This window comes from Girardinichthys multiradiatus, chromosome 8 (assembly GCF_021462225.1).
Source record: "Girardinichthys multiradiatus isolate DD_20200921_A chromosome 8, DD_fGirMul_XY1, whole genome shotgun sequence".
NCBI classification, from domain to species: domain Eukaryota; kingdom Metazoa; phylum Chordata; class Actinopteri; order Cyprinodontiformes; family Goodeidae; genus Girardinichthys; species Girardinichthys multiradiatus.
The window spans coordinates 32,400,856-32,421,350 of NC_061801.1; the positions used below are offsets into that span (position 1 = coordinate 32,400,856).

The 20,495-nt window shown below is 40.1% G+C and overlaps 2 protein-coding genes across 4 annotated transcripts in view; one reads left to right on the forward strand and one right to left on the reverse strand.

The window, feature by feature from the left end:
* Positions 1-1,391: 1,391 nt before the first annotated feature.
* sigmar1 (sigma non-opioid intracellular receptor 1) lies at positions 1,392-8,408 on the reverse strand. The gene is made up of 5 exons (XM_047373406.1): positions 8,155-8,408; positions 7,973-8,024; positions 7,087-7,235; positions 6,868-6,960; positions 1,392-1,685 (listed from the first exon to the last, which is right to left on the reverse strand). Exons 1-5 carry the CDS (start codon positions 8,297-8,299, stop codon positions 1,456-1,458), a joined length of 669 nt encoding a protein of 222 aa, XP_047229362.1. The 5' UTR covers positions 8,300-8,408; the 3' UTR covers positions 1,392-1,455.
* A 1,733-nt stretch (positions 8,409-10,141) lies between these two features.
* Positions 10,142-20,495, forward strand: part of galt (galactose-1-phosphate uridylyltransferase) — a 56,216-nt gene continuing 45,862 nt past the window's right edge. Inside the window, exons 1-5 of one of the 3 annotated variants that reach the window (XM_047373401.1) lie at positions 10,142-10,340; positions 10,503-10,646; positions 12,781-12,950; positions 13,155-13,230; positions 13,367-13,415. In XM_047373401.1, coding sequence (XP_047229357.1) covers positions 10,610-10,646; positions 12,781-12,950; positions 13,155-13,230; positions 13,367-13,415 — 332 coding nt within the window. In that variant the 5' untranslated portion in view covers positions 10,142-10,340; positions 10,503-10,609. Of the gene's footprint in view, positions 10,341-10,502; positions 10,647-12,589; positions 12,711-12,780; positions 12,951-13,154; positions 13,231-13,366; positions 13,416-20,495 lie in introns of those variants that run through there. The other 2 variants (XM_047373400.1, XM_047373402.1) reach the window with 2 other exon arrangements.

Sequence of the window (20,495 nt, forward strand, 5' to 3'; positions counted from 1 at the left end):
TCAACACAAGTTCATTTCTTGTAAGATGTGTACACATGGTGCTAAAAAAAAAAAAAGGAAAATGCTTGAGCCTTGTAATTTAGTGTTACCTTCCTCAGTATGATGCACTTGTAAAAAGGTTTAGCCCAGTTTGTGATTGGAACCACCAAGTTTAAACATTCAGCAGAAAAAAATGAAAGTGATAACGCAGGTTTGCAGTACAAGGTTTCCTGGGCCAAATATGAACTGCACACATAGCTTAATGGATGTTTAATGGACGTCTTTGACCTTTACTGCTGTTTAAACATACACAAAAAAAAGCCACTGTTTTCCTAGCTGGCAGGTATACTACCTAACTACTAATTAACATATCCTGTCAGCTTCACGTATTTTTAAAAAGGCCAGATACAAATGAAGGAATGGAGGTTGATAAACAAGAGGTTGCATTAAGGGGCAGGTTCCTGGTATTAGGGTACATTGAAGTTTTTAAAAAATATATATGGTTTGAAAGTTGCTCAAATTGATATTGTGCTAGCATTCCTGCGGTTTAAAGGTATTTTAATGACGAAGGTGTTTTCCACTGCCCAACCTGTTGCTGCACGTGTCTGGTCAGCTTTCAAGAAAATACAAATGCAACACTTTGGAAATATTTCTGGTCATGAAAAGTACAGGTTCCATTGTATGGAAACTAAAAAGCACCACTCATATCTTACTAGGGTAACACTGTTTTGAACTTGCACATAAGCTACAAGAGGCGCTTCTGTTAAGCAGCTAACTGCAGGCTAGTTGCCCCAGCTAATATCAACCTGTTAAACTTACACAACTCTAGAAAGATCAGAATGCCAAAAAGGTTTAACATTCTGCCCAACAGGTTCTTAAATTATAAATTAAACAGGTCTTCATTCTGTATTTTTTTGCTCAAGTCTCTGTATTAAAATCCTAAATGATATACTGTAGATGACACTATTACTATTATTTTAGCTGCAATATGATTATTTGTAGTGTTGCATTTTGTTTTGGAGAAAAAAATATCAATACCGTAGTGTTTTTAACTCAAGGTTATCATACTGGCCCATGCCTTCATCTTGTTATATAGTTGACCTTTCATTCATTTCAGGGTTTTTATGGTTATGAAATGAGTAATCTCAAATTTGGCAACACAAACTGTAAGGCCTCAAAATAAACCAGACCCATAAATAACTGCTGAACTTCAGCAACCTGACCTCTTACAGGACATTACTGAAAAGTGTGAGGGGCCAACCGTTGTGCAGGTGGCTAAGATCTAATTTAGAGTGAAGTTATTGTGTAATTCATGTATATATTTAACAGGATCCGAAAAAGATCACACTGGATTGTCATAAATTACATGTTGAATTTTTGCACCTGGAATTATCTGCATAAAACACTCCCAGTCCTCAAAACAGATTTTAATTGTGGACAAAATGTTGATGTCCCAGTCAATCCATCTTCTGCCTCTCAAACAACTCCAGCCTCTGTAAGCAGTGTGCCGGCCTCGAGCACCAGAGCCTTTACGTAGACGCGTACAGTGTAGAACATGGTGACAAAGTCCTGGGTGCTGAACAGGGTGTCTGCCAGAGCAAAGCCAAGCGTGGAGGGGATGAAGCCTCTACCATACTCCACCATCCATGTCCCAGCGCTCCACTGGACCGATGTGGCTTCGCCCACTTCATGAACAATAGTGTCACCTGAGGGGATGCAGTGTGGATGTACAAAAGCATTGATTAATAGTTATTCAAACACAAAGTGGAAATCAAACATGTACCCTATTAAAATCTTTTTGAATTAGACAATTTTAAAACTTTTTCCACCTTTAATTTTACATACACTATATTGCCAAAAGTATGCGTCTACCTTTGCATGTACAGGTCCTTCTCAAAATATTAGCATATTGTGATAAAGTTCATTATTTTCCATAATGTCATGATGAAAATGTAACATTCATATATTTTAGATTCATTGCACACTAACTGAAATATTTCAGGTCTTTTATTGTCTTAATACAGATGATTTTGACATACAGCTCATGAAAACCCAAAATTCCTATCTCACAAAATTAGCATATCATTAAAAGGGTCTCTAAACGAGCTATGAACCTAATCATCTGAATCAACGAGTTAACTCTAAACACCTGCAAAAGATTCCTGAGGCCTTTAAAACTCCCAGCCTGGTTCATCGCTCAAAACCCCAATCGTGGGTAAGACTGCCGACCTGACTGCTGTCCAGAAGGCCACTATTGACACCCTCAAGAAAGAGGGTAAGACACAGAAATAAATTTCTGAACGAATAGGCTGTTCCCAGAGTGCTGTATCAAGGCACCTCAGTGGGAAGGAAAAAGTGTGGCAGAAAACGCTGCACAACGAGAAGAGGTGACCGGACCCTGAGGAAGATTGTGGAGAAGGGCCGATTCCAGACCTTGGGGGACCTGCGGAAGCAGTGGACTGAGTCTGGAGTAGAAACATCCAGAGCCACCGTGCACAGGCGTGTGCAGGAAATGGGCTACAGGTGCCGCATTCCCCAGGTCAAGCCACTTTTGAACCAGAAACAGCGGCAGAAGCGCCTGACCTGGGCTACAGAGAAGCAGCACTGGACTGTTGCTCAATGGTCCAAAGTACTTTTTTCGGATGAAAGCAAATTCTGCATGTCATTCGGAAATCAAGGTGCCAGAGTCTAGAGGAAGACTGGGGAGAAGGGCCGATTCCAGACCTTGGGGGACCTGCGGAAGCAGTGGACTGAGTCTGGAGTAGAAACATCCAGAGCCACCGTGCACAGGCGTGTGCAGGAAATGGGCTACAGGTGCCGCATTCCCCAGGTCAAGCCACTTTTGAACCAGAAACAATGGCAGAAGCGCCTGACCTGGGCTACAGAGAAGCAGCACTGGACTGTTGCTCAATGGTCCAAAGTACTTTTTTCGGATGAAAGCAAATTCTGCATGTCATTCGGAAATCAAGGTGCCAGAGTCTAGAGGAAGACTGGGGAGAAGGGCCGATTCCAGACCTTGGGGGACCTGCGGAAGCAGTGGACTGAGTCTGGAGTAGAAACATCCAGAGCCACCGTGCACAGGCGTGTGCAGGAAATGGGCTACAGGTGCCGCATTCCCCAGGTCAAACCACTTTTGAACCAGAAACAATGGCAGAAGCGCCTGACCTGGGCTACAGAGAAGCAGCACTGGACTGTTGCTCAGTGGTCCAAAGTACTTTTTTCGGATGAAAGCAAATTCTGCATGTCATTCGGAAATCAAGGTGCCAGAGTCTGGAAGAAGACTGGGGAGAAGGAAATGCCAAAATGCCAGAAGTCCAGTTTCAAGTACCCACAGTCAGTGATGGTCTGGGGTGCCGTGTCAGCTGCTGGTGTTGGTCCACTGTGTTTTATCAAGGGCAGGGTCAATGCAGCTAGCTATCAGGAGATTTTGGAGCACTTCATGCTCCCATCTGCTGAAAAGCTTTATGGAGATGAAGATTTCATTTTTCAGCACGACCTGGCACCTGCTCACAGTGCCAAAACCACTGGTAAATGGTTTACTGACCATGGTATCACTGTGCTCAATTGGCCTGCCAACTCTCCTGACCTGAACCCCATAGAGAATCTGTGGGATATTGTGAAGAGAACGTTGAGAGACTCAAGACCCAACACTCTGGATGAGCTAAAAGCCGCTATCGAAGCATCCTGGGCCTCCATAAGACCTCAGCAGTGCCACAGGCTGATTGCCTCCATGCCACGCCACATTGAAGCAGTCATTTCTGCAAAAGGATTCCCGACCAAGTATTGAGTCCATAACTGTACATGATTATTTGAAGGTTGAAGTTTTTTTGTATTAAAAACACTTTTCTTTTATTGGTCGGATGAAATATGCTAATTTTGTGAGATAGGAATTTTGGGTTTTCATGAGCTGTATGCCACAATCATCCGTATTAAGACAATAAAAGACCTGAAATATTTCAGTTAGTGCGCAATGAATCTAAAATATATTAATGTTAAATTTTCATCATGACATTATGGAAAATAATTAACTTTATCACAATATGCTAATATTTTGAGAAGGACCTGTATATGAACTTTGATAAAATCCTATTGTTAATCTATAATGTCTAAATTGTTGATGAACCCACCATTGACAGCAATAGCAACTTTAACTATTTTGTAACATCTTCCATAAGGTTTAGGAGTGTGTTCATATATGAAAAAAACCCAAAACAAAACAGTATTTCAGCCTCTGTTCGAATTCATCCCAAAGGTGTTCAAGACGTTTTGAGGTCAGGAATCTGTGCGGGTCAGTCATGTTTCTCCACATCAAACTTTACACACCTGCAGCCATGGAGGTGATTCGAACACCAGAACATTGATTTGGTGGGGTGACCCAATCATTTCGGGAATATAGGGTATATCCTGTACAATTCAACTGCAAAACAAGTAAATCTATGGGAAGAAACTTGTGCCATTGGAAACTGAATTTGAATTGCTCAGACTGAATCTGTATTTGTGTATTTTAAAATTAAATGCATTGGTTTGAAAATGAATTTCACTAAACTGAAACCGAATATAATGGTTTAAAACTGAATTTGTTTGCTCTGAAAATTCAGTTTGATTACTTTCAATTTCAGTTCCAAAATTCAGTTTTTTGTGTCACACAACCAGGTCCTTGAAGCCACAGATTAATCAAACACAGATTTACTAATTCACGGTGTTCAAATTCAGGACTGCATCCTTTGAAGGACGCATTTGTAGGCCGATAACGTCCTGGATGAGGCAACAAATGCTGTCTGTGGAGATATATTATGTGTGTGCATCATTATTATTATGTTCATAACCAGTGTGGGAAATAAAATGTATAACATGTGTTTGTATTGTGTGGTCTGCAGAAGTATTTCTCACAGAAGAGGTGAAGTGGAAAATTACTGAAAACTGCAGAAGTGTGTGAAAATTGGTGATAAGTGTTACTCCCTGCTTATATCAGTAGATACGAGTGCAGGTGCTGGAACAATGACTGTCTAAATATGGTAAGCCGGAAAAAGTGTGTACGTGACTACATGTGAGAAAAAAACTGTAAACAGGCTGCTGCCCATTTTTAATGTGTGTTTTAATAAAAGCAATGTGCCCAGTGAGAAGCTCTGAAGTTGTCTCGGTGTGTCCTGATCACGAGAGCTTCCCCTGGTCCAGGTAGCTTGAATGACATACAGCTGTCTCCGTGTGATTTATTCTAATGTGTTGTGAATTCCTCCAGGTTATGGTGAATAAACGAACGCGCAGAAGGCCTCTTTAAAGAGGTACTTCAACATGTCCAATCTCCAAAGTTCCAACAAATGCGTCCTTCTTATCCCCAGATTTGAAGGATGGGTCCAGTGTATCCTGTGTCCCACCCTATCCCATGATTCATTGCGGGTCGAAGTAGATTGTTCAAACAGAAGTAGCAAAGGCTGGAGGAGAGAGAAAGGTTGTTAAAATTGGATATATTGCACATTCTGTGAAACTGAACTTTTACACTGTTTTTAGGTGAGAATGTAGTTGTGTAAACCTAAAATATCTGATCAGTTTATCAAGATATCGTTTAATTGAACAAATGCGCCGATGTGTTCGTCCGCTGCCCCAGCAGCCGCTCGCCTCACCAGCTGTCAGCTGACCGTGTGGTTGAGGTACGCTAAACCCCGAGAGTTTTCAAAATCCCGCTGGGTTTCCCCAATGGGTGGAAGTTAAACAGATATAATTCAGTCAGATGAAATCTAATATTAATGTTTGGTTAATTTATAATAATAAAAAATCATCGTCCTGGGTCAAACTACGCATCCGGACACATTTCTCTACAGCAGTAGCAGTCGCTGCCCCACAAAAAGCCATTGCTAAACATTGTTCTCTTTATTTTCTTGTGTTCATAATATTATCGGCTCCAATTGCTCAACAACCTAAAAAAAAAAAAAAAGAAAGACAGCGACATCCATTATTACTTCATTACATTCTCCTTTTGCTCATTCAGGTCAGTCTGGGTTCGTGAACTGCTCAAACTGAAGTCTGATGGCGGTCTCAATTAAACCACCAAGAAAAAAAAGAAAGAAAACCGAATTGAACATCAAGACTTGCTGTGTAACGGCAGCCTTGGTCTTTTTCTTTGTGCCAAGCAGACATTTGGGTCTTCGGACTCAAAGGTTAAATGTTTGTTTCATCAGACCATTAACATCCTTCTACAAGGTTTTTGGAGATTTTAGCCAGACATCAGGGGTTTTTTTCCCAGAAGAAATGGCTTCAGTTTTGCAATCCTACTCTTTAACCCATACATATGGGGGAACACAGGAACATTTGCCAGAAATTCCTGCAGTTTCTACAATCTGGTCTTTGGTTTCTTGGCAGCCTCCCAGTTTCTGTCTGGTCTTTTCATCCATTTTGTGCAAACACCCTAAAGTAAGTATGTATATAGTACGATCATTATCGTCTAATGTGTTCTCAAATTATTGATGATTGTCTTTGCTGTATGATATACAAATAATCCTGTAAATTTTACTCCCTCTCCTCTCACCAATACATTTGTATAAAGATCCTTTGGTGTATGGCTTTAGCTAAATGATGTAAATCCAACTAGAACTGCTGAACTTCCTTTCAGTTTAATTCGATTTACTATAAATGACACGACTCAAGAAGACTGAAGGCTGCAACTGAATCATAAGGTGCTTCAAGTAAAGCAGTGTCCACAATTACACAACATATTAAATTGTACAAGGTGAATGTCACATTAAAGTTGGAAAAAGCTTTGAAATGATCGATCGTGCACTTGTTTGTTTAGACCACAGAGTGTGTACACTTCTGAAATACTGTACAGTTATAATGGCTGCAAATACATTATAAATATATACATTGGTTCATTTCAGCCTGTTAATCCATTACCTGGATAGTACATTTCACTCTTGGTAGTCCCCTCCTTCCACTGCCTGAAAGTACCCGAGATGATGGTGTCGGAGATTTCAGCCCAGTATCGTCCTGACGGAAACAGAACACGTAAAAAAAAATAAAAAATAAATGTATATGTGAAGTTTCAGAAAGCAAAGTTGGAATAATTCAAAAAAGATAACTAAGTAAGATTCATCTAAACTTATGGTTCCTTACCCGAGTGTCCTCCAGTGTCCACCGCAGTACCAAATAACAACAAATACTCTGTGAGGGAGGCATGGAGGAGACACATGGAGCCCATCCAGCCTCCAGCATTCACAAACACCCACTGCAAGTCCTCATCTGGAAGAATGTGACCTGGATACCTAGTTTAGATACACTTGGTTAGCCCTTACAAAGATGCTTCTGGAAAAAAAAAAAAATCAATCAACATTGTAAAAGTATTCATGTCCCCATATTTTGCCATGTTACAACCATACTTCTTTTACAAATAAAAGTGTGGTGTGCAAATGTATTCAGCCTTATGTGTGGCAGAAAACCAAGACGACGTGGCCTTGAACACAATCTTCACACTGAAACATACTGGTGGCAGCATCATGCTGTGGGGATGGGGAAAATTTGAGAACATATTGTAAATGTATTCTTTCTATCCATATTAACCTCGAGTTGCAGCACAAACAGACCATGTTTGCGTGTTTAGATTTGAAATATAATCAGGAAATCTGGAATAATATTTACACTATATTTGATGTTTTTTTATGTCGTAGTATGTTGGAACAAAATAACTGATAGTAAGGCACTTTCTCCAACTCTTGGTTTATAACATACTATACAAAAAGCCTTAACCTTTACAGTACAAATAATGTAAATGTCTGATCTACATACAGTAGTAAAAAATTGAGGTTCTTTGTAAAGGAAAATCTATACAATTCGGTTTCTACTTCTCTTACAGAGGGGTTTGTTCGATGCAATCTAAAAGTAAAGCTGTCCTAATATTAGAGGTTAAGTTGACAAATTTTTAAATGCATGTGTCCGAATTTAATAAACTTTGTTCAGTCTCTGGCTCAGCTGACAGTTTCGTGCCGGTGGGTCTGGAAGTTACCTCTTCCTGAGCTCCACCACTACTTTAGAGAAAGCCTGCTCATGGTCCTGCCCTGAGAATAATCAGAGGAGAAATAGATGCGATTAAAACCCTTTGGAAGTGACGTTCTACTCACTGAAACAGAAAGCAAGTGAACCCGGAGAGCGACACACATTTCATTTACACTTTAGAACAGAACTTACCTGCGTACTGCTTGGCCAACTTAGCGACATCTTCTTTGCTAAAAACGTACTGCTTGGCGGCCATCCAGTTCCGCAGCATCAGCACGACCAGGACGCTGACTGTGCAGACGCCTAACAGCTTGACAGTTGTTTTCATAAAAGACATGGTGACAAACAACACGCACAGACCAAAGAATACAGCAGGTTAGGCTACATGTGTGCAGACGAGCAGACAGGTGGTTAACTGCTTCCTTCTTCCTTATTATGCGGGCTCGCGAGATGGCGAATCAACCAATCACAGATCTTGTTTTGCCGTCTAGGTAACTGTGTGGGACTTCTTATTGTTCTTGAGGATCTGATTCATTTGGCCGAGATTGTTTAGCTCTTGGCCGGCTCTTCGCTTGGATTTACTTTGAGTCTAAAATTAAGGCAACTTTTGTGCGTACACACTTGTAAAAGTACGATTAACACAGTGATTATACCAAACTATACACTTTTAGACCACTATAGTCCAGTGTATCTGTCCCTTCCACTGCCTTTTAATGAGAGGATAGGAGTGATTCAGTTTCAGTTCAATTCAGTTTTATTTATATAGCGCCAATTCACAACACATGTCGTCTCAAGGCACTTCACAAAGTCAATTCAATCGAATCACACAGATTTCAAGTCAGATACATATAAGTATATATATACATACATACATGTACTGACTTATATACATATAAATCAGTACATTCCAATTAATCCTAACTGTCGTCATGAAATTTTTATTTTGTAATATCATGCAACCCAGCTTGACAGACAACATCTGAATCAATTTAGCACCATACTAGACAAATCCTCCTACGTTTGTATTCTATCAGTCAGTATGTTATGAGTAGATGTGTTGAGCGCAGCATTGATATCCAGTAATAATAAGACAAATGGAGCCCACCAGCCTCCAGCAGTCACAAGAACCCACTCATTTGGCAGGATATGTAACCTGGATACCTGGTTTCACTCTTGGTTAACAAACCTGCTACACAGTATTAAAAATGAACTTGTAACACCACAAACTTTAATGTATTTTGTTGGGATATTTTAGACAAAATACGAGGTAATAAATAACTGAAGCAAAAGGACAATGAAAGATATTTTTAAAACGTTTTTGTAAATAAAATCTGTAAAGTATGGCATGCATATGCATTAACCCCCCTTGAAATTGATCCCTCTTAATCAAATACATTGCAACAAGTTGCCTTCAGAAATCCCCTATTTAATAGAAGCCACCAGCGTTTCTTATTTTCACAGAAGGAATAGAAACTTGCTTAATACCACCACTTTTAAGTTGTGCTTGGAATTACTAACCAGTGAGCCGTCTATTACACATACTTGTGACTCTGAGAAATGTGTCTTCTGATTTTGTTGTGGATCTGCCAGACTTTTCATTGTTATTTCATTCTAGTCTCTGAGTCTTTGATTCTGAAGGAGACTGTACATATGGACACCTTGATTTTCTTTATAATCTACCTACATGTAAAAAAGTAATAATGGTTTTTCTCTTTTCTGATGTCAATTGCCCTTTTCTTACAATTTGTATTGCAATACAATACAATACTTTCCTGTTCAAATAATGATCACAACAACTGTGTGTTCCAACACTACTGACAGAGGGAGTTCACAACGATCAAGAAGGGACTTACAAGGACACCTGTAGGCATCGGGAGCAGCGACTTCCAAGGCTTGATCAACCTACATTGTTGCCTAACTAATTTGCAGTATGTCATAATTATGAGATGGCAAAGTCAAAGTTATCAGTGTGATTTGGTTTACATGCAGTTCTATTCTGACCACAAGGAGTCGCTGTTGTGTAAGCGATATTTGTAAGTGTAGTTTGATCAGAGAAGAAGAGCTGTTGGACGTAATGCTAAGTGGTTAGTGTCTGTTCAGTAAAAGGTCGGATGACCCAAATAAATGTTGTCTTCAAGCGCACGAGTCAGTGAACTTAATGACAATTAGAAACACGTTATTTTTGTAATTTTAATCGCAGTTCATCATAATTAATTAGATAGGCTTAAATAGCCTGGCTGACATGGAGGCATCCTGTCTGCAGCGGAGAAATCGTTCATTTAAACGAGTTGGCAAATTCGGTCGGGTCGGTCGCGGCTGTTGAGCAAGGCTGCAGCAGGGTTGCCTGCATACAGTTGAAGCCCAAAAAGGTCTTAAATTTATGTTTATGCTTTAAGAATAAGGACATAACCGAATGTTATAATTGCTACACCGTTTGTACCGTTATTTATTTTTTACGCTAAGTTGTATTTAGGCTCTACGTATTACATAGTGATCCGTCCCAAACGGCACGCCTTTTTCTTATTTCTGGTCCTCCATAGGCTAAATGCTACTGGGGAACAGTGTGGGACCATGCTAAAGTTCACAACTAGTAAATGATTCATTCGTTCAACACCGGGGTGAGAGTTGGCAAACGGCGCCGAAGATCATGAGCGGGATTCAAGATCTCAGTTTCGATCCCAAAGGTATGTTCGGACTTTAGTGAGGGCACAATTTCATTGTGAAGTTTATCCATCCAGGATATCATGCCGAGCACTACGGCTGTTGCAGTCTGTCCATCCATGGATGTTTGTTTATCCTGTTCAGGGCCAAAACAATGAAGCAAATGTGTCACAGTGCTTAGACTGCAGCTCAGTTTTACACTAAACATCCGGTCAGTTTTGCTTTCATGTGACTTGAGTTCCTGTTGTTTTTTTGTTTCTGCAAGTTGCGGTATCAGCAGTTTCCTCCTGGATGGCTGTTAGATGAGTCGCTTGTAATACTGTGGAAGCCCATTTCCGCCACATTGATGGAAAAAAAAAACCCTCATAATATTATAAAAACTTCATAATTATGAGATTATGTCGATACAGGAATCCTATGTAAGAACATACTCAAAGGAGAACCAAATCAAACACAGTAAAACGTGGTGGTGGTAGTAGCATCATGCTGTTGCATTTTTTTCTTGTCTGCTGAAGAACAGCATTCCCACAGTATGGTGATGACAGCGTCATGATGTTGGGAAGGTTTTTTTTTTTCAGCACGGACCAGGGATGCTGGTCAGAGTCGATGGGACATTGGATGAAGTTAAATACATGGCAATGTTAGTAGGAAATACAGGGGTTGGACAATGAAACACCTGGTTTTAGACCACAATAATTTATTAGTATGGTGTAGGACCTCCTTTTGCGACCAATACAGCATCAATTCATCTTGGGAATGACATATACAAGTCCTGCACAGTGGTCAGAGGGATTTTAAGCCATTCTTCTTGCAGGATAGTGGCCAGGTCACTACGTGATACTGGTGGAGGAAAACGTTTGCTGACTCGCTCCTCCAAAACACCCCAAAGTGGCTCAATAATATTTAGATCTGGTGACTGTGCAGGCCATGGCAGATGTTCAACTTCACTTTCATGTTCATCAAACCAATCTTTCACCAGTCTTGCTGTGTGTATTGGTGCATTGTCATCCTGATACACGGCACCACCTTCAGGATATAATGTTTGAACCATTGGATGCACATGGTCCTCAAGAATGGTTCGGTAGTTCTTGGCAGTGACGCGCCCATCTAGCACAAGTATTGGGCCAAGGGAATGCCATGATATGGTAGCCCAAACCATATCTACCCCCATGCTTCACTCTGGGCATGCAACAGTCTGGGTGGTACGCTTCTTTGGGGCTTCTCCACACCGTAACTCTCCCAGATGTGGGGAAAACAGTAAAGGTGGACTCATCAGAGAACAATACATGTTTCACAATGTCCAGAGCCCAAGATTTGCGCTCCTTGCACCATTGAAACCAACGTTTGGCATTGGTATGAGTGACCAAAGATTCGGCTATAGCAGCCCGGCCGTGTATATTGACCCTGTGGAGCTCCCAATGGACAGTTCTGGTGGAAACAGGAGAGTTGAGGTGCATATTTAATTCTGCCGTGATTTGGGCAGCTGTGGTTTTATGTTTTTTGGATACAATCCGGGTTAGCACCCGAACATCCCTTTCAGACAGCTTCCTCTTGCGTCCACAGTTAATCCTGTTGGATGTGGTTCGTCCTTCTTGGTGGTATGCTGACATTACCCTGGATACCGTGGCTCTTGATACATCATAAAGACTTGCTGTCTTGGTCACAGATGCGCCAGCAAGACGTGCACCAACAATTTGTCCTCTTTTGAACTCTGGTATGTTACCCATAATGTTGTTTGCATTTCAATATTTTGATCAAAACTGTGCTCTTACCCTGCTAATTGAACCTTCACTCTCTGCTCTTACTGGTGCAATGTGCAATCAATGAAGACTGGCTACCAGGCTGGTCCAATTTAGCCATGAAACCTCCCACACTAAAATGACAGGTGTTTCAGTTTCATTGTCCAAACCCTGTATGTTAGAGGCTACAAATGACTTCCAGAAAGATGACAAACCAGAGCTTTAGGGAAATAAAGGCAACGTTGTGTAGAAATCCTATTTATAATACTTTAAACTTTATGGTTGTAACATGACAAAATGTGAGAAAGTTCAAAGGATGTGAACAGTAATTTGAGGCCCCACAAACCAGTAAGAGTTCTGTCTTTGTCGTTCTCTTTTATTGTTTTGTATTGTCTTATTCTGTGCTTTTTTTCACCAGAGCACCAGCATCTGCGTTACAACCCGCTAAAAGACAGCTGGGTCCTGGTTTCGGCCCACCGCATGAAGAGACCCTGGGCTGGGCAGGTAGAAAAACCCCCTGAGGAGCACATACCTAGATATGATCCTCGCAACCCTCTCTGCCCTGGCAACACAAGAGCAAATGGAAAGGTAGGAAGATTTGGGCAAACAAGCATGAACTAAACAAATTAAAATGTTGGCTGTTAGGGTTCCAACAGGTATGTTTACTTCTGATATTGTCTGTATCACTAGTTGTCTTTGCTTAAGTAGGTACATGACTTTGTATAATACATGTCTTCTGTAAGACCTGCTACAACTTCTTTCTTGACAGTTTCAGTGTTCATTGTTTTCCAGGTAAACCCAAGTTATGATAGCACTTTCGTGTTTGAAAATGACTTCCCTGCTCTTCAGCCAGATGCTCCAGATCCTGGTGAGTTCTTTGCTGTAAAAAGATGTAATTGCATTAATGGAAATGGCAATAACAAGGATTTTGCTCAATTTATTGCTGTATTTATTATCCTGAATCTTGTTTTCATTCCCTAAAAATATGCTTTTATGGTCTTTAGGCTCAGATCAACATCCGTTATTCCAATCGAAAACCGCCAGAGGTGTTTGGTAAGACCACAGCTTCTGGCCTGACATAAATAGTTGATGCAAGTTGTCTTTCTTTGCTTTCTTAACAAAAAACCAAACTAGGTTGGGTGATTGTGTAAGACATTTCTTATACAACATTCCTGCTGTTACATAGCCTAAAGGTGTGCTTTGGTTCATTCACCTGGTGAATGACAAACATTCAATGCTTTTAGTCACTGTTCTTGTTTTAAAATAAAAATCTGAAAAGCATGGTGTACATTTATGTTCATTGCCCTTTACTCTGATACCCCTAAAAAAAAAAAAACAAAGGTCTACCAATTGTCTTCAAAAGTCCAAGTCTTGGTAACTTAATCTCAGTATAAATACAGCTGACATGTGAAATCCCCAGAGATTTGTTATAAAACATTAGGGAATAAAAAGCAACATGTAAAAAAAAGTGGATGTTTAAAATCAGGGTCAGGCTACAAAGCAATTTCCTCTGTTCAGTTCCTCATCTAAAATGGGAATGGCTCAACTCCAAACATATCAAGACTTGACCGTTCACACATAAACCGACAGGGCTAGCAAGGAGAGCATTCATTAGGCAGCTTAAAGGGCCATGTTAACTCTGGGAGAGCTGAAGAGACCCACAGTTCTGGTGAGAAAGATTAAAGATTTCCACAAACCCTGTTGGGAACTCAGCGAACATGTGGAAGAAGGTGCTCTGGGCAGATAAGACCAAAATGGAATCTTTCAGGCAAGGCGGAAATAGTTGAGTGTGGAGGAAAATGCACTCTGCAAATCCCCATGAACACACACCCCTGTGGTGCTACATGGTGGTGGTAGCATCATGCTGTGGGGATGCTTGATAATCGGGAACAGGGATGCCGGTCCCAGTAGATGGGAAGATGGATAGATCTAAATTACTAACAGAATTACTAACAGAAAAGAAAGGAATAACTTGTTAGATGAGGAAAATACTTGAAAATTGGTTGGTCTGCTCCCTGAGATGTTCTGCCTTGAACTTCTCCACAACCTTTGACCAGACCTGTCTGGTGTGTTCCTAGGTCTTTGTCCAGTTTGTTGATTAATGTTCTAACAACATTCACAGTGTGATTAAATCTCTGACTTTATGGCTCTATTTACTAAAAAGATGACTTCTGAAGGTTCCAGTGGTTTAACTCATTTTTTTAGTTTCAGCGTAAAGGGGGCTTAACACAACTGTTTTTTCTTAGATTTTTATTTTTATAAGAAAAGTAAACGATGTGTCATTTTCCTTCAATTTCCAAACTATGTGCTATTTGCTTGTCTATCGCATAAAATTGCTATAAAAAAAAATGTAATTTTGTAAAATAGGAAAAAGTTTAATGGCCATGACGATGTTTGCAAGTTACTGTTAATACTCTAGATAATTTTCCTTTCATTCAATGTACACACACTCTATTAAGTTGAATTTTAAAGCCACCAGCAGATGGGGATCATTCACCACTAATTGCTGTTTGAATAGTATCTTACCCAACACTTTTTAGTCTTCATTAGCGGAGATACTGACTGAATTAAGGGATTGTAATATTTTCCTAATGTTCAGTTATGAATGATGAATAACATGAAACTCATTTCGCCATTCATAGAAAGTTGAATTGTGCACAGTTTTTAGAAATAAAGTTTTCTCTTCCCTGATATGCTGACTTCCCAGATCTTTCAGTCTGCCACAGTTCATTGATTGAACTTTCACAACTAGAAGAACTGACAAACCCCACTTGCATTTTTGTTTCTTTTTTTCTTGTCACGACATGATTGTCTGCTTGTTGATAAGGCTCAAGAACAATCCCGTATTTTTGGAACTATGGATGATTCTAGCTGACAGCAGAGTTGCATAACAACTGAATAATAGATTAAATCAAACATCTTCAGTGAGTGTGCCGATTGAAAACTGAACTGTGGGTATAATTCCCTAGTGTTAGCAGATGTGGGGGCTGTCAGGTACTGCTTGCCACTCGTACCATGAAAAGCACTGAAGCAGCTGTGATTGACATGTTGTGCTTTCTCTGTGTTGATTTTGAAATATTAGAAGTATTTTCCGTGTTTTAGAGTTAGTCAAGCTTTTGTGTAAGTTGGATGTTTTTACTTGTGCAGCATCTGTGTGGGTTTCAGTGTTGTTTTTGTTCCTGTATGTCTATGCAGTTTGTGTCTTTATGGGGAAAAAAAAAAAGAAACTTTGAAAATAAACTATAGCTTGTTGCCCTGCGGCAACTTTCACAGAGCCAATTAGTGAGGAAAACAGCATGGGAAACAGGATTTAAAAGGATCTAGGTCACGGGAGACAAAGAAAAATGGGTTAAGGGGAATGATAAGACAGGCACTAATGATTTATTGTATCATCTCTTTTCAGTTATATGCTCCCAATTAGCAACGATGTCACAGAAAAATGTGGTCACACTTTGTTTAGCTTTTCCCAATTTTTAATTATCAGGTTCCCTAAATTTCCTTGAATGGTCAACTTATACTATAGGAATTAATTATCCTAACCCTAACCCAAAGCTTGAGACATCTCCTAATCAGTATGTAAAACAAAACTGATAATTATACAGGCATTGTTTCTTATATTTATTTAAACCTTTCTTTTCCCAATATATTTTCTGTCTGTTCTCATCAGTATCTGTTTATTGAACTTTCATCCACTTCCGTATTTCAGGCCTTCATAGTGGATAAAATAATTTAAGAATGTGCTGACGGTCTTCCAAAACATAGAGATTGGGGTTTCATTTGTTACGATGGTTGCAAAAGATGGGTCGGGATCGCATTTGAGGTCACAAATCAACAAGTGGGTTCCCATTTGAGATCCTCTTCAGAAATTAAATTTAATAACAATCATCTTAAAAGCATGTTTGTGGTATAAATGCTTGAAGAGATTTTTTAAAAAGTACTTAAAAACAGATAAAGCAGTATATTTGCTGCAGCTTGCATAGTCATTGTATCTGTTTAATTGACTTTGCAGAACCCTTATGTTCTGAACTGATTATCGGGTCATCAGTCTCTTCCACTGTTATCTTATGGACCGAAGCTAAAAAAATTGGGGACCACTGGCACATTCAGTTTAGTGTAGTACTATGCTCTTGTTCAGTATTATACTTCACCTTTAGCTGTATAAACACGATTTGATGTAGTAAAGATGATAAGTAACTGGTTTTTAATATAACCATGGTAATAATAGTAGTAATAATTAGTTAGTGTTAGGGATTTAAATGAAATTTCCACTAAAACCGTGTTTAGTTACTCTTTTCAATCCATCCATTGTCTATGCCGGCTATTTCCATGCAGGGTCGTGGGGGAGCTTGTGCTTATGTCCAGCGGTCATTGGGCAAGAGGCGAGAGACACCCAGTCCATCACAGGGCAACACCGAGACACACAGGACAAACAACCATACACGCACACACTTATATCTAAGGGCAATTTTAGAGTGACCAATTGACACTATCAGCAAAGCTACATGGGAAGAATATAAAAACTCCATGCTGGAACACCCCAGGCTGGGAATTACACCCAGGACTTTCTTGTTGCAAGGCAAAACTGCTAACAACTGTGCCACCATGGTTACTACAGTATTAAAAACTCATTTTCTATGTTCATCAAACTCAGTGTCTCAGACGTTTCAGGGCAGACACAAGCAGCTGCAGAGAAAGTAAAGGGGGTATGCCAAGTGTTAAAGGTAGTTGTGTCTTGGGCTTTAAGGTTCACACAGAGGAGCTGTTGAGGATTGTTTTTGTTTAAAATGCATCCTGAAGGAACAACATGATCAGTTCTCTGCTTCCAGCAGCCTAGAGAGAAATTAAGGTAGCTTTTTGCAGCCTTCACAATGGCCTGGTTTGTCACTTTAACTTCTTGCAAACTTGTCAGAATGACATAATGATAGCCATGGGTCTCATTGTACTCAGCAGGGCAGCCAAGCTATTAATAAAAGGCTTTTTGCCCAATGCATGCAAGTGTCTGTTTTATAGTGTGAATGCAGCAGATGAACTGAGACGCAATTTCCTTTAAGCCTTCACAGCAGGAGATTTGTATGTCCACTGCACTCTGAAATTCAGCTAGCATATTTTCTAGAGCTTATTTAAAAACACACCAACTGCTCCGAGTCAGTTCACAACCCCATCCTTTACAATGCCATTTTGAACCTGTAAACAAACTATTAGTTACCCATGTACCTAATGTACATGTATCTAAAAAAATGCTCACATTTTATTAGATTGTGAATATTTTTCTGAGGATTTTATGGTAAACCCTGTTTTCTTTCAGTGGGTCTGATAACTATATAGACCAGTTGACTCTTACTAAATATGAAAGATTATGATCGCTCAAATATATATCAGAGCCAAAATGTATAGAAATTAGGTGCCATACAATGTTTTCTGAAAATAATATACAATTGAGTTACATCATACATATGTTTTGAACATGTTATGACTATTTATAATTCATTAAAACTACTTGAGTACTAAGATACATAAACTGGCATGCAGCAGTTTAAGCACAAAGGTACCAAAGTGTTTGTTCATGGGTAGAAAATGGAAGTACACAATAAAGAGTACACTTTACCCAAGTCATGTTGTTGTTTACGTTTTAAATAAGATACATTTTTAATTTAGGCAACAGTTTGAGAGAGAGTGTATTTCATGTCTTCGATATGTTAATGTTGTTAATAAATGTTTATTGTACTTAACAGAAGTTGACAAAATTGGAAAAACGTAACCAAATCTGTTCTGAAATGTTCTCTAACCAAAATGTTCTGTTATACGTTTCTTCTTTAATTGCTATTAAATGTTTTAATATTTGGATACTAATATTAGGAATATTAGGATAAAATTGTAAAATGATAACTTGGCTATGTCGTCCACCCAGAAGCCTGCACAATAAGAAGCATCATTTTAGAGGGGTGCGGAGTCTTCGGGCTCAGACGCAGCTGTCCCGGGTCTGAGTCCCGACCCTGGAGAGCTGTGCTGCATGTCCTCCCCCTCTCTCCACCCCACTTCCTGTCTACTTACTTTTGAAAAAATAACAAAAATCATGGGCACTATTGCCGCAAAAAAAAAAAAAAAGCTTTTTTTTTCAAGCTTGCAGAGTTAGACTGGATTTCAAAAAATTGTTTAGAGAGCTTCCAGCTATTGTAAAAGCCTTCTCATGAACAATTTATACATACAGACCATTCATTTTTGCTCTGAGCATAAACACCAAAGTCCTGTTTAATTATTGATCGCACAATAGCTGCTTTCTATCCCAGAAGACTGTGACTGTCAATAGAAATGTATTATCTTCTTTACTCCGATAGTAACATTTGTTTGCCTGGGCGCTGTGTGTAAGCCTGACAGAAAACAGATATATTAACAATGAACTTTTTATTTCAAGCCCACAGAGACATTAAGGAGGTGTGATCAATTCATACCATAATAATCTCTCTCTATAAAAGGTTTAAAAACACAGTAACACATGATTCCATATGGCTGAACCCACAGCATATTTTTTATCTAAACCCAGTATTGTAGAATTGACTTTATATCTAGTTCAAGTAACATAATATATATATTTTTTCTTTCAAATACATCTGTCAATGCCTTATCCTATAATGTGGATGTGTGCTGACTCCCCAACTGGAAGCAACATCATATAGATCTTTGAAAATATACATGTGCAAGAAACCTGAGCATGGGGTGTTTTTTTTTCCTTCAGCAAAGCATTCCAAAAACCATCTCAAAGTAGATGTGCAGTAGCATTTGACAGTCAGTCTCTGGAAAGCCCAGAGCAGTGATCTCACTGTACACCAGAGATACAAACAGCACTCCTGCAAATGATCAATTTAACCAGGCCAAGTAGATCAGTGATAGCAGTGGCATGTTTATTACTTATTAATTCCAACCAGAACCGCAACAGAAAACTAATGATAAATAATAGATGCACCAAGAGGAACAGAGAGATCTGATCAGATTTTGAGCTGCGTCAGTTTTCCTACTGCTTCAAGCGTCCCACCATCATTCCGGTCCCAAGTAACACACCAACAGGAATAAATGACTACTGACCTTCCCCTCTGACGTCTGTGGTCTTGAAATCCTTTGAGCGACTGGTGTTGAAGCATCTGTAGGACATCACAGTCCCCCTACTGGACCCCCTGCAATTTGCAGGCTCAACAACATCAACCCAGTCATCCTCCATCAGAAGCTTACCAATCTAAGTGTCAGCAGTGGATCACCAGCGTCCTGCCTGAGTGGCAGCAGCTGTTGTTGAAGCATCTGTAAGACATCACAGTCCCCCTACTGGACCCCCTGCAATTTGCTTACTGAGAAAACAGGTCTGCAGACTATGCAGTCAACTTGGGAGCACACTTCATCCTGCTCCACCTCATCCACCCAAGATTCTGTTTATTGATTTCAGCTCTGTCTTCAACACCATCAACGCAGACATCCTCCATCAGAAGCTTACCAATCTAAGTGTCGGCATCTATCTGTCAGTGGATCACCAGCGTCCTGCCTGAGTGGCAGCAGCTGGTGAGTGGGGAGCATCTGCTCCCACACAACACCGGCGGCCTCCAGGAGTGTGTTCTCTCCTCACTCCTCTCTGTGCACATTATTCTGTGTACACAAATGACTGCACCTCAGTGGATTGGTCTGTGAAACTCCTGAAGACCCCACCAGTGACGAGTCTTCATACAGACAGGAGGGGGATTGGCTGGTCCACTAGTTCAGTCAGAACCACCTGGACCTTAACCTGTTCAAGACAGTGGAGATGATGGTGGAATCCCCCCCACACCCCCTCCCCTCACCATCCTTAGAGACACTTTGTCTGTTGTGGATCATGTCTGGTTCCAAGAAGCCACCCTTGGGAACTGAGCTGGTTCTCATGCAAATAAACTGTTTGGAAGATGGCCCAGCAGAGACTGTACACCCATTGGCAACTCATGAAGTACAACCTTCCACAGGAGTTGCTGGTCACCTTCTAGACTGTCATTATTTTGTCTGTCCTGTGCACATCTATCACTGTGTGATTTGGATTATCTGCAAAACAGGACACATTCAGACTTCAACGAACCATCAGGTCTGCAGAGAGGATCATCAGGGCTTAGCTTCCCTCCATCC